At 35.4% G+C, this 15,114-nt stretch overlaps 1 protein-coding gene across 1 annotated transcript; it reads right to left on the bottom strand.

The window, feature by feature from the left end:
• Positions 1 to 4,054: 4,054 nt before the first annotated feature.
• On the bottom strand, positions 4,055 to 9,426 carry LOC119250939 (NKG2-A/NKG2-B type II integral membrane protein-like). Its single transcript, XM_037518493.1, has 7 exons — positions 9,409 to 9,426; positions 7,424 to 7,663; positions 7,052 to 7,133; positions 6,476 to 6,552; positions 5,818 to 5,969; positions 4,524 to 4,624; positions 4,055 to 4,127 (listed from the first exon to the last, which is right to left on the bottom strand). Exons 2-7 carry the CDS (start codon positions 7,608 to 7,610, stop codon positions 4,055 to 4,057), a joined length of 672 nt encoding a protein of 223 aa, XP_037374390.1. The 5' UTR covers positions 7,611 to 7,663; positions 9,409 to 9,426.
• Between the last annotated feature and the right edge of the window lie 5,688 nt (positions 9,427 to 15,114).

Raw genomic sequence — 15,114 nt, 5'->3', positions numbered from 1 at the left:
TGCCAAAGTGTAACTTAAAACTTGAGCAGGAAATCCTAGCTATTGTGAAGGCAGTTTCTCATCACACACCTCCAGAGCAGAGAAGACTGAACTTGTTGTGTGTCATTTAGTGTGTCCATTGACAAATGCCTCTAAGAAAGTGTGTTCCTATTCTAAAAGATATCAGGGGACAAAAGACTTTACCATACTTGGCTGCTAATTGCTTCCATCTCAACCACACACACAAAAACTGTAGTTAAGTTTATAGTAGATGTTTCACTGTTAGACAAGGTTGCTGAATATTGACATTACATATCCTTTTCTCATACTCTCACATGTCAATTCTATTTAATGTAAACATTCTAAAACCATAATCTCCTAGTAATATTATTAAGATGTTACTAATTCCTGAAGAATTACATTTCAACTTTATTACAATAGTCCCTTGATCACCATTTCCAAGATTTCTTCTCTATTTCACTGCATTCAATTTTTAATTCATACAATTGTTTAGATTTCCATTGATAAAAATTGTCTCTTGGCATGATAAAGCTTTCAAAAGGATTGAATTTTATCACCATTCCATGATTGAAATATTAAATAATTTCTCATTATGCTTTTCATTGATTCATCCTCTAATGATAATATAATCAACAAGTGATTACTTACAAAAACTCTGTGTTTTCATAGGAATATTTATTGTAAATATGGCAATAGTCCAACCCTAACTGTTGAGGGGAAAAAGAGTTGATTTTTTAAAATGTCACTTAACCAAAAAATTGAAGGACAGAAAAAGTAGGTTTTTAAAGCACAAAGTCACACTACTCATTATTAAAAGAAATGTAAAACATTCTAGTTTAAAAGAAAATTCTCTAACAGAATTCAAATAAAATAGTGAGTAACCATAAAAATGAAATTCCTACATGATTTTGAATATCGTGATATGTCTATTCTATGAGTCAAAGAGATGATAGAAATGCATGTTCACAACATCATATGAATTTGAAGGAAAATATGAAAGTAATATTCTATCTTTTGAATTCAAATTGCCTTACATGCACATATTGTTCAAAATTGAAAGGGCAGAAATCTGAGCATACATCAAAGAAATTGAAAATGGCAAAGCCAAAAGAAGGAAATATTGTCTAAAAAAACAGAAGAAAAAATATATAGCACAAATGACAAAGAAAAAATTGTTAAAGAGCATGAACAAAGCAAATGTATTCTCATGTAAAAACTTAATACCAGCTTTATACTACTGAAGAAAAATATTCAGAAACTATGTCTCTTGTATCTAGATTATGCATGAGAAAACCATTGTGGCTTTTGTTTCTTAAAAGATTTATTTCATTTATTTTATGCATACAAATAAAGGGCTGTTGGCTAGAAGTACAGGAGGTGAGAGGATTCACCAGAGACAGAGTGGGGAGCAGAAAAGGCAGATCTACTGAAATCCACTGCTGAGGTGGAGTTGCAGGCGAGGTCTTCTTTGCCAAGTGAGTTTGCTCCCTGGCCTGGGATAGAACGCAGGGTGTAGTTTCTTGAGGATTGCTTGACAGCACTGAGACTAACCCCTGAGACATAACGAAGGACCCACTTTACAGTTTTTAGTAGGTATACCAGATAAAAAGCCAGTATTATGAATACATTTTAATATCTATATGAAATAGAAAAAATGTACAAAATGTAATCACCCAAAAATTGTACAACAAATAGTTCTAACTGAAGAAACTTCACAGGTGTTAGAGCTACTGAGTTTTTACATAAAACACCCCTAAAGCAGGTTTACATGCTCAGATGATATCAGCAATGAAATGACAGGTGAACACTAAAGTTTTTCGACACGAAGGCTTCCAACTAGTAGAAAAACAGAAATCCTTTTTTACAGCAGCCTTGATATAAGACCTGTCAAATGGGTAGATGTGAATAAAATATAGTCTAATCTTTTGGTGAAATAAGAAAGAAAAATGTGCTAATCTAAATAAAATGTATACATGGATAAAAAACACACCAAATGATTGCTATAGTTTATTACAAAAATGCAAGATGATCTTATATTTGAAAGAAATAAAGATAATTTACTTATAAACATTTTTACAAAAAAACATTTCTCATTCCAATTCATGCAAATGAATAAACATAACATCAAACGTATAAAACTATTACAAAAATGAGAATGTGATGGCATGACATGAATTTGAGAGTGATGATGGAAAAGTTACAATGAACTTCATATTTAAGAATGAATATTGAAATATTTTCCCCAAAATGGGAATACATAGAGATTAATCACAGTAACTACTATTCAATATTGGATATAAAACTGATCTGCAGTAATCCAATTCAAAAAAAGTAATTGTGGGCCTCCCTGGTGGCATAAGGTTAAGCACAACACTGTGAAGCTATCCCCAGCCACTGTAGCACCAGTTTAATCCCCAGACAGCCAGGGAGCTACACACAAGGCCCAGCAGACCTCTCCTGTCTTGCCCACTCATCCACCCAGCAGTGGTTTTCAGTCTGTCTGCCTGTTCTGTTTCCTGCTCTGTCTCTGGTGATTCCTCTCACCCCTGCACTTCTGGCCTGTATCCTAGTTCTTGAATGCATAAATAAATAAATCTCAAAAAGAAAAAAAGTAATTGTACTTGGAAAGAAGAATTATTTACAATAAATGACTATTTACATCAAAATTCATATTTCAAATATTAGATTCATATATTAGATTGACAGAATTAAGATGTAAAGTTGGCAAAACACATTGCATCTAAATCAATAAGCCAACTTCAGGTATATTGCTTTTTACAGCACCAAAAATTCCTAACAGATATTTCAGACATTTTTAAATAAAGGGTCATTACTAAAGTATGACATCATTTCCCTATGTCCTCTGTAAAAATACAAAGCATAATGAGAAAAATAAAAGGAATTTAAGGAAGGATTAAGGTTAATGTATATTCAAAAATAAATATGGTAAAGATGACTAGACTCCAATTGCTTTAAACATTAAATGTTCTCAAATGTCATCACAAATTTTTTAAAAAACAACTTTATTGGGATATATAAAGCATAAAATTCAGCCATTTAAAATGAATAGATCAAAGACATTTAGCTTTTTCAGAGTTTGAAAACATCACTACTCTTAGCACTGAAAAATGTTCCATCAATTCAAAAAGAACAAGGAACTGGGGCCTCCCGGGTGGTACAGGGGCTTGAGACACAACCTATGAAACTATCCACAGCCACTGCAGCACAAGTTGGATCCCTGGCCAGGGAGATAACACACATGGCACAGCAAACCTCTCCTGACTAGTCCACTGCTCCTCTCAGCAGTGTGTTTCAGTCAGTCTGCCTGTTCTGTTCACTACTCTGTCACTGGTGAATCCTATCACCCCCCACACCTCTGGCCTATACCCAGTTTTTTTGTGTGCACAAATAATCTAAAAAAAAAAAAAAAAAAAAAAAACAGAGAAAACAAGGAACTAATCAGTGGCCAGTTCCTCATCCCACCCAATCCACTTGCTGTACCTATGATTTTGCCATTATTTATAACTGGACTCACACAACAAATGATCTTTTTTTTAAAGATCTTTTTTTAAAGATTTATTATTTTATGCAAGAACTGGGGTACAGGTCAGAAGGGCAGGAAGGTGAGAGAATTCACCAGAAACAGAGTGGGAAGCAGAACAGGAAGACGGACCAAAGACACTGCTAAGGGAGCAGCGGGGAGGCAGGAGAGGTCTGCCCCGCCATGTGAGTTTCTCCCTGTCTGGCGGGGTGTTGAACCTGCGCTGCAGATGGTGCAGACAATTTTGCAGCATGGGCTTGACCACTGTACCACCAGAGGGGCCAACAAATGATCTTTTTGAAGGTTGAACACCAAAAAAATGTCAGGCACAAAAATAATGTTATCTGTACATTTTGCTGAACATAGTGTATTTCAATAATTATTTTGAAAAAAAGTCATTAGAACAAAAAAAAAATAATAAGACTTGTTTCTTGAAATGGAAATTTACACATATAAATCCAGTTGTTTTTTTTTAATTTAAATCTATGCTTGCAATAATACATATTTTTACCTTCACATTTTTTCTGCATAATATTTAGATTGTAGCATAACACAGTGATGGTTAACAGGTACTGGTTTTCTTATCCTGTAATAAATAAGAGGCATTGTTATAAATATGTATATATATATATATAATATATATATATAGTTATATAATGTTGGGGCAAACTAAGAGACAAAAGCATTGCTTTAAATTGCAAAACAAGTGTAATTTGAAATGGATGAAGATAATTTTCATAGAATATTTCTAAGAGTTGGAAGTTAGACCAAATGAATTGTCCTTTCTTCAATATTCTTCAGGATTCCACTAGCATTCAGTATGATTCTTCATGTCTATAATTTAAATCAAATGCACTAATATCTTTCTTCTTACATTCCTTTTCATACCTTCCTTTTCTAAGTTCTGTAACGCTGGGAAAACCAAGAAACAATAGCATTTTTAATGCTACTATAACAATAACATTATTTAAAGCAAACTTACTCTAGTTGGAAAGTTGATGCATTTATGAACGTCCATGTTTGATTGCTGCCATTACGGTAGACTCCAATCCAAGACAAAACTGATATGGATTGCATAAATTTCTATAGAAACATAGGAAATTTTCACTTACATAGGAATGATCAAGGGCTTCATTTAAAAAAAAAAGTGTTCTTTCACAAGATCCTACTTTTTCAGAAGGAAGAGACGGACTCCATCTTACACACATACACACAGTGTGCTAAAAACTATCGTGCATGATGCCACAACTCTCATGAGTACATCATCATTGGATAACATGAGCTCCTAAACATTTATACTTAATGACATCACTCTTCTTGTCATGTGAACAAGGAATATCTGACTTAGGCCTGCGTACCGTCAGCATGAACCTATAAGAGGAGCAGGCTCGGGGCAGCCATTCCCCCCCTGAGGTGAGGGGTCCTGTGCAGCAACAGCAGGCAGCCTTACAAGGGTGATGCCTCAGGACAGTGACAACAGTCAGCAGCCAGGACATGCTTCACCTCCCATCACCAAGGGACACATGAGCAGAGATGGGAGCGTGGATCTGGGACAATTAAGGGGATCCTATCACTGAAAATACTGAACTCTGGAAGTTTCTATATCTCTGAGCAGCATCCCACACCTGAGACATTAAAGAGAATAGATTTTAAAATGTTATACAATAAAATTCTCCAGTGAAATTTATCAAAGAGCAGATAAATGCAATAATGTAGATGAATTAGCAAGGAATTGTAGGGAGTGATGAGACAGGAACAAAAGTATCTACCTACCGCATGATTTCATTTCAGTTCATAAAAAAGAAGAGAGATCTATGAATTTAAAAGTCAAGTCAGTAGCTAAATAACCAGACAGCAGGCATGAAGAGAAAGCAGACCGTGTGTCTGGGTGCACTGGGGGCTGGGACTCTATTCAGGATCTGCTCTGCAGATACAATTTCATTCACTTGGTGATTCATTTGCCCAATCACAATATTCTTGGCTTTCTTAATGTGTATGAAACAGCGATCTTCATTCAGTTTATATACACACACATATATATTATACATATAATATATATTGGAAATATGGTTCTCTCAGAAACCCAAGAACTCGGTTTTTTAAATGTGCATTAAAGTGGCAGACATCTCAGTAAAATCCTCAAAATCAGACAATGGAATGTTATACAAACTTTCAAATAAGCTACAAATTTGTACAAAAGTATGTATGAATTCTATAAATATAAAATTGACCAAAATAGGTCTTTAAAAAAGTGGTTGGGACACCAAAATTCTTACCATTTCTTCCTCAGTGTCTATGTAAAGCAGCTGAGACTTCTTTTTCTGACAGGCCGTCACACTCTCATTCCAGGTGTTTTTTTCATCACTAAAGTAATAGCAGTTGTTGGAGTATGTAAACCACCCCTTTGGACAAGGGCCACAACGACAGGCTGAAGAGAGATTATGAATTATTACCTAAAACTCTTTGTGTTAATAAAATTAGACATATCACATACACATCGAGATATGAATAATCATGTACCTAACACATGCACACACCTCATAGCTGGAGCATAAAACACACACTCACAGAGAAAGGGCAACTTCTCATGCTATAATTGAGGTGCCCATATGAACCAAATTCACAAATAATATGCACTGTATATATCCTGACAAATAGTAAATAAAATCATTTTTTAAGAGTAACATTGTTTATACATGTAATAGCAGCAGGACATGAGCCAATATTGGCCACAAGGGTGTGAAAGTTCTAAGTGAATTTTCTTCCTGTTGTTGGATATAATGAACCATTCCTATTACCGTTATTCATGAACACATATTATTTGATTTTATAATGCATGTTCTAACAGAAAATGTCTTACCATTATTACCTAGTTTAACATATATACATAATACAAACTGTACTAAGATCAGAATTTTGGAAATCATTGTGTACCTTTCTCGCTCTTTGTGACGTTTGGGTAATCATTGTGCTCTGAGGAGAAATTATCCTGCTCTGGCTTTTTGTAGGAACTAGAAAAATAAAATAATCTTTATAAAAATTAATAGTGTTCTAAGTAAATACTAATTAGTATAATATTTCAAAGTTAGAAATGTAGTATTTAGTTATATTAATAATCTATAATAAAGTTGTTTTTCCCAGAAAATTAATTAAAAAATAAAGCTTTGGGGGAAAATATCACAAAAAGTTAGTCAAATTTCACCATCTCCTACACTCTGTAGTCACCAAATTTCAAAAATCATTTCATAGTTTTCAATAGAGTATTTCAGTATCCTAAAGCATGACTTTGAATCATGATATCTGAATCTAACAAAATAATCTCTCTACAAACATTCTATATATTTGTACTTTTGAGAAGGTGAGGATAACCATTCAACAATTAATTAAAAGGATACATTAACATAATATTTCTATTCCTTAATACTATGAAATATTTAAAAGCACTGACAATCATTAAGTGATAAGTTCCAATGTAAACTTTCATAAATTTAATTACGGGAAATAACCCACACTGGCACAATAATGCATATCAAGACAATGCAGGTGAGTCCCAAGATCCGAGCAATGAGCCTCTCTGGAGGTGAAGCTAAGCCTGCAGGGAGAGAAACGAAACACTGAGATCTCTTTCTCCCACTGGAATCTTCCCCCCAGAGTATACCATTGCTTTTTTAGTAAACAAAACATCCATTAATTGTTGTTTGTCAACAATTATAAATTATAAAAATACCTGGGAAAAAATAGCCATCAGATTTCCTCCTAGAATACCATATTCCAATGCCAAACACAAATGAAAAACATGTCAGTTAATTCCCTATTCTTTGTGCACCTCCAAACCCTTCATATCCGAGAATACTTGTGCAGTGTGTCTACCAAATGTTTTACCTTTGAGGTGACAGGACTTGCCATTCTCCTGAGGATCCCGGGAAGCATTGTGAAGACTTAATTCTGCGTAGGTTACTCCCGGCTCCGTTACAGTCGTGGAGCTTTTACTCCCTTTAGGTTTCACTTGTGGCCATTTTGAGTCCTTTGTCAGCTTCAGCTCTGCATAGGTGACTCTTTGCTCCTTCATCTCTGCTGTTCTGTAAAGTCAGGAACTGCGCTCTGTGATAAATGCTTCTCAGTCTTTAATAAATGGTGCATAGGATCAGGTCAGAGGGCGGAGCGTGAGCTGAGTGACAGACTCATATTGCAGTTGAACAACACACATGTCTGCTCTAAAGTCCTAGAGCACTAAGGTAGTAAAACCAGAGGCAGATCCCATCACTCCAGCATACAGACAATGAAGTAAACACATATTACCTCAATGAGAAAATTTAAAAATTATGAACTCCTAGGAACTTTAAACATATGTTTCATGACAGAATAAGTAGTTTTAAAAAGGATATTCCATGGTTACACAATAGTATTGGTTGGAAAAATGAAAAGCAAAATATTTAATCAAAAATGAGAAGTTCATGACCAATATTATCTTTATTAATTTTAAAGTCATATTCCACAGAGCATCTTAATCACTTGTGTAACTGCATTGAAATGAAAATGGTGGCTTAGAAAAAATGATGCAGCCATTTTTATGTCAGGTTTTAAAAATAATGGTTAAATATTGAATGTTCTAATTTGGAGAAATAGTGTTAGCATTTCCCAAACTAATTATTTTTATTTCATCCTTTACTTTTATTTATAAAAGGGGATGGGGGTATTTTCAATTATCTCAATTTGTTTTCTTTCAAAATAAGTTTCACTATTGTGATAATCTGAGAAATTTTTAAAATTTTAAAGAAATTTTGTATATTGGCTAATGTTAATGGCAGGCTAACCTTGTCTAAAACCTAAACAATATTTAAAAAACAACCAAAAATAATATTTTAAAAATACAAAATATAATACAAATATTATTACTTAATGACTTAAAAATTATTTTAAGTAATACAAGAGATGGTAATTGATTTAATAGCTAGATAAAAACATACAATGATACATACATTATTGGTTCATTAATTATTGGAACAACATTATTGGTTATAACTTCTAGAAAGATCCTATTAATTATCCAAGTTAATGAATGTTTCCTTTGTTGTACAAGTAATGGAATCAATAAAAATTCATAATTTTAGTAATCTGGTTAATCGTGCCTGTAATGAGTGGAATCTAGAATTAATTCTGACTTTGATACTTACTAAGTTTCACATTAATTTTGACTTATTAAAAAAGGAAAAATAGGAAAAAGTTATATTGAGTCTTTCAACTTAATTTTAGTTTACTAACCTAAAATGGAAATGGGAATATCTAAAATATATGTAAACCTGATACTCAATATGACTTTTGTAAGATGTCAATAATACATTCCTTATTTTCATTTTTATTTTGACACAATCACTGTTTTTCCTATTACATATTTATATTAACTAACATTAGTAACGTGATTTGTAACTTTCATTAGTTTTTTTTTTATTAGTGTGGTATTCCTTGTATAATGCTTTGTTAATTTTTAAGAGTCTAATTTTAAAGATTGAGCTAAATACAAAAAATATATAGAATTATATCTGTATTGATTATTAATTCCAAAATCAAATCTTATTTGTCATGATCTGGTGAAATTTCAAGTTAAATTGAATTGATTTACAAATCTAATCATGCACTAGTGTTAAACACTTGACTAATTCTGTCTGGAAATAATTCAAATATTTTGAGAAATCCTCAAAATATTTCATTTCCTTCCTCTGTTTTACCTGAATTATTCAATAAAGAAACCAAGGTCCTCTTTGATTTGATTGCATATGAATTGTATAGCAATTGCCTCACATCTAACTTTCATAAACTTCCACTAAAGAGACAGATCAGCAGAGAGAAAGGAGAGGAGCAACACATACCTTCTGCTGGCGAGGAAGCTGTGCATCCTTGAGTGAAGGAGGAGACACCTCCCTACTGATTTTCACAGGGACCGGCCCACAGAGCATCCTACCAGCAGTGTAGGAGGGTTCTCTCCGCTCCACATCCTCACCAGCACTTGTTGTTCTGATCTCTGATCTGTGATCTTGAGAACTGCCCTGTGCAGTTTCAGAGTGAAGCCAGAGTGGAAAAAGTAGATTTCTCATTAATGTGTCATTAGCAGTTTGAACAGGAAATTGTTACAATTGGGCTATTTTGAAGACAGTTCACCTCATCACACACCTGCAGACTATAGGAGAGGATGGGTTTATAGTTGTCATTTTCATATGCCTCTGAAATGTATCAGGGAACAAAACTCTTCAACACCCATGCTTGTAATTTGTTTTCATAGCAACCATAAATGCTGAAAACTTAGAAATTATTCAAAATAATAAAAGTAGCTATAATTTACTCTTTATGATATATATAAGACTTATTAAAATTGCCTTAGATGTTTAAATTCTACTATAAAGGAAGATTCATAAATCTTGACATTATATACTTTTCCCCTATGTCCTTATTATATCATTTATATTATAATGGAAAAAAATTCATATTATTAGTCCATTACGGATAGGTATTTAATGATGTTTGTCACTTATTATTCGAAAAAAATCACTACATTTCCAATTTTCTATAATATAGCAAACATCAGTACCAGTATGTTAACTAATCAACATCTCTTCCCTAATTCTTAAAATTCCTGCATTCAATTTTATTCTTATAAATAAGCTATTTAGATTACCACTGATAAAATATTAAACCATATTGTCATTCCAGTGACTGAAATTTTACCATCATTCATTCATTCCTCCTCCAATTATAATTGTGTTTTAGGGCCTCCCGGTGGCACAGTGGATGAGTGCTGGGTTGTGAAGCTGCCTGCAGCCTCTGCAACACCAGTTCAATCCCCAGCCACCGAGGAGGGTCCCACATGGCACGCAGACCTCTCCTGCCGCCTGCTGCTCCCCTCAGCAGTGTACTTCGGTCCTTTTGCCTGTTCTGCTCCCCGCTCTGGCTCTGGTGAATTCTCTCACCCTCCCGCACTTCTGACTGTACCCAGTGCTTGTATAAATAAATAAATAAATCTTTAAAAAAAATAAAAATAATTGTGTTTTAGTAGGAATATTTTTTGTAAATGATAAAAACCTAAGTGTACTTTCTTATGTAAGGGAATTACAAAGGTAACTTTCAAAAATCTCACTGTACCAAAAATTGGGGAGAGCAGAAAAAACAGACTTTTAAAACACAGGTTGAAAGCATATGACAAAACGATCATTATCACAGAAATGCAAATCAAGACCACAAGGAGATACCACCTCATACCTGTGAGAGCTCAAAATGACCAGAAACAACAAGTGCTGGTGAGGATGAAATCTACAGTCAAGCAATATAAATTCTCAGAATTTATTCAAAATAATAAGAGTAGCTATAATTTATTCTTTATGATATATATAGAAACAGTCATACAAGGGTATGTATATGTATATATATATATATATACATGCAAACATATGTATGCATATATAATTTGTGACTATTTGTAGTTGTGAGAATATCCATCAACCTAAGAAATATGGATGAACTGGAACTCAGTAACAAGCAAACAATACTCTTTTCAGGATAAATCTCTGCACTATCACAGATGTGGCCTGAGTTCCATCCCCAGCCAGGGAGCTGACCCAGATGGTGCAGCAGACCTCTCCTGTCTTCCTGCCGCTCCCCGCAGTAGGGTATTTCAGTAGATTTGCCTGTTTTGCTCTCCACTCTGTCTCTGGTGAATCCTCTCACCCCTCTTACCTCTGGTCTGTACCCCAGCTCTTGTATGCATAAATAAATCCATCTTAAAAAAAAAAAAAAAAAGAACAACTCTCCAGAATAAAACTACAAAGACATGGAAGACTATACCTGCCAATCAGATACAGAATGAAATATGCTATAATAAAGAAATTCAAAGAGCGACCTCCTGGGTGGTTAAGTTTCAGCACTATCACCACTACAGCCTGAGTTCAATCCCTGCCAGGGAACTAACCCACATGGCGCAGCAGACATCTCCTGTCTCACCTGCTGCTCCTCTTGTGTATGTCAGTCAATCCACTGTTCCCCACTCCGTCTTTGGTGAATCTTCTCACCCTGACCATCCACACCTGTGGCCTGTACCCCAGTTCTTCTGGAAGGAAGGAAGGAAGGAAGGAAGGAAGGAAGGAAGGAAGGAAGGAAGGAAGGAAGGAAGGAAGGAAGGAAGGAAGGAAGGAAGGGGAAATGAGGGAGGGAGAAAGAAACTGAAAGAAGAAAACTTAAGGCTGTCAAAGTGATATAAAAAATCCCTCAGAAAAGCTAAAAGGAGATGCATAAAAACAAATGACTGAGTTAAGAAATAAAATTAATGATAAGAATATAAAAATGGAGCCTCCCCAGTGGCATAGTGGGTTGAGCACAGCGCTCTAAAGCTGTCCGCAACCTCTGCAGCATGGGTTCAATACCCGGCCGGCCAGGGAGATACCCACATGGCAGGGCAGACCTCCCCTGTCTCGCCCGCTGCTCCCCTCAGCAGTGTCTTCGGTCCGTGTGCCTGTTCTGCTCCCCGCTCTGTCTCTGGTGAATTCTCTCACCTTCCTGTGCCTCTGACTGGACCCCAATTCTTTTTTTTTAAAGATTTTATTTTATTTATACAAGAGCTGGGGTACAGACCTGATGCGTGGGGAGGGTGAGAGGATTCACAAGAGACAGAGCGGGGAACAGAACTGGCAGAATGACAAAGCACACTGCTGAGGGCAGCAGCAGGCGAGGCAGGAGAGGTCTGCTGTGCCATGTGGGATTCTCACTGGCTGGCCGGAATGAACCGTGCTGCAGAGGCTGTGGACAGCTTCACAGTGCAGCGCTCAACCGCCTGCGCCACCAAGGAGACCCTGGACCCCAGTTCTTGTATAAAAAAAATCATATCTTAAAAAAATTGTAAAAATGTTTTTTTTTTTTATTTTATTAGAAAGAGATCTTTAACTCTTTACCTTGGAACCCCATGTCCTCCACATGCTTATTCAAACATCAAGTGCTTTTTTATTGCTAGCATTTTATCATTTGTATGTATTTATGCATTTTTTATTGTAGTAAGTTCATGAGAACTGTTTATGGGAAAACTGTTACAGAAAATCTTGGATAATATTGACACATATAGTTTATTTTTTTTAAATAATTACTATTATTATTTAAATTTATTTATACAACACTGGATACAGTCAGAAGTGCATGAGGATGAGAGAATTCACCAGAGCCAGAGTGGGGAGCAGAGCAGGCAGTAGAACCAAAGTACATTGCTGAGGGGAGCAGCGGGCGGCAGGAGAGTTCTGCGCAACATGTGGGACCCTCGCCAGTGGCCGGGGATTGAACTGGTGTTGCAGAGGCTGCGGGCAGATTCGCAACAGAGCCCTCAAACTCTGCGCCACCGGGGAGGCCCGACACATATAGTTAGAACAAAAGGTGAAGAAGAAAAGGAAAATACAAACCTCAGATATTGAGGTCATTATTAGTGTGTGATAGCCAATTCATAGTATGGGGAGCAAAAGCTAATTTTTTCCATGTAGTGTTAGAAGTCACACACACCATACATACATACACACACACAACAATGGCGGTCTGTAAGGGAGAGGAGAGGTCTAATAAAATGTGAATGTCTTATTTCATCCACAAGTTTACACTCATTAATAAATAATAAATACAACTTTCAGGTTAGTACTTTAGAACAGAAGATTGGACATGCACAAATGCGTCCATCCTGTGTTCTCTTTGGAGCTGACTGCCTTAGAGTCACACACATTCTTCTACAGTGATTTTGAAAACATATTGACTGATATACAAATTTTAGAAAGAAGTACTGAAATAAATACTGTTAATTCTCAAGTCCAGAATAAGAACCCGTTATGTCCCACACCTTAGGAACAGGAGTGGAAAGTTAAACACAAAGAAAGCTACATTTTTGACCTTTTATCACTGATTTCTCTGTGACTCTTTCTTTTCTAAATCCACCCATTTTGTACATCCTCCTAACATCATTCCTTATCATTACATAGATGAGTTGAGGAACATGTGAGCTGATGGAACCTCCCTTTACACGACATCACACCATGCCCACCAAGAGTACCCAACTCCTCAACTATAGTTCACTGAGTTCCTCTTGTCCCCCTGAAATTCCCACCACCAATTCAACGGTGAACCTCACCATATCCCTTGTGCTCTTCCCACCCATTTTGATCTTACTCCCTTCTCTGCCCCAGCAGAATGTCTCTGATTTACAGTTGCTTGCTGATTTTGATTTTCACTTTATTATAATAACTTTTTTCTCCTGATCCCTTATTTGGATATTCTACATTTCTCATTGCTTCTGTAATAGCAGTTGTTGGCATAGTTAATCCACTCCTTTGGACAAGGGCCACAGTGACATGTTGAAAAGAGATTATGAATTATTACCTAAAACTATTTGTGTTAATAAAACAAGATATCATATACATGCCAAGATATGAGCAATCACGTACCTAACATGTGCCTCACACCTCACAGTTGGTGCATACAACACACACTCACAGAGAAAGTACACTTTCTCATGTTGTAATTTAGGTGCCCATATGAACCAAACTCACAAATAATATGCACTGTATATGTCCAGACAAATAGTAAATAAAGTCATTTTTTAATAGTAAAATTGCTTATACATGTAATAGCAGCAGGACATGAGCCAATTGGCCACATGGGTGTAGAAGTTCTAAGTGAATTTTCTTCCTGTTGTTGGATATGATGAACCCCTCCTATTATTGTTTCTCATGAATATTTATTATTTGATTTTATAAGGTATGTCCTAACAGTAGATTTGATTTGTTAACATTATTACCTAGTCTAACATATATACATAATATAAAATGTACTAAAATCAGAATTTTGGAAATCATTGTGTATCTTTCAAGGTGTTTGTTACTGTGGAGAAATCATTCTTCTCTGGACCTCAGGAGGAGCTAGAAAAAATAAAATAATCCTTATAAAATTTAATATTGTTCGATGTAAACACTAATCAGTATAATATTTCTAAGCTAGAAATTTTGTATGTTGGTAGGATTATAGTAATAATCTATAATAAAGCTGAGTTTCTGAAAAAATTAACAACAGAATAAAACTTGGGGGAAAATATCACAAAAAGTTATAGTCAAATATGAAAAAATGTTCAACATCACTTGTAATCAGGGAAATGCAAATCAAAACTACCATGAGATACCATCTCACACCAGTGAGAATGGCACATATTAAAAAAACTAGCAACAACAAATGTTGGCAAGGATGTGGAGAAAAAGGAACTCTTGTGCACTGTTGGTGGGAGTGCAAACTGGTCCAACCACTATGGAGAGCTGTGTGGAGATTTCTGGACCTACTAAACATAGAGCTTCCATATGATCCAGCAATTCCACTCCTAGGTATTTACCCAAAGGACACAGAAACATCAATTCCAAAGAGCACCTGCACTCCTATGTTTATAGCAGCACTGTTTACAATAGCTAAGCTTTGGAAACAACCCAAATGCCCAAAAATAGATGACTGGATCAAGAAGATGTGGTACATATATACCATGGAATATTACTCAGCATTCAAAAAAGATAAACACATGC

This window comes from Talpa occidentalis, unplaced genomic scaffold (genome assembly GCF_014898055.3).
Source record: "Talpa occidentalis isolate TD23 unplaced genomic scaffold, MPIMG_talOcc4v2.1 talOcc4.187, whole genome shotgun sequence".
Classification (NCBI taxonomy): domain Eukaryota; kingdom Metazoa; phylum Chordata; class Mammalia; order Eulipotyphla; family Talpidae; genus Talpa; species Talpa occidentalis.
The sequence above is the reverse complement of the archived record's forward strand: the minus strand, read 5'-3'. Positions and strand labels throughout refer to the sequence as shown.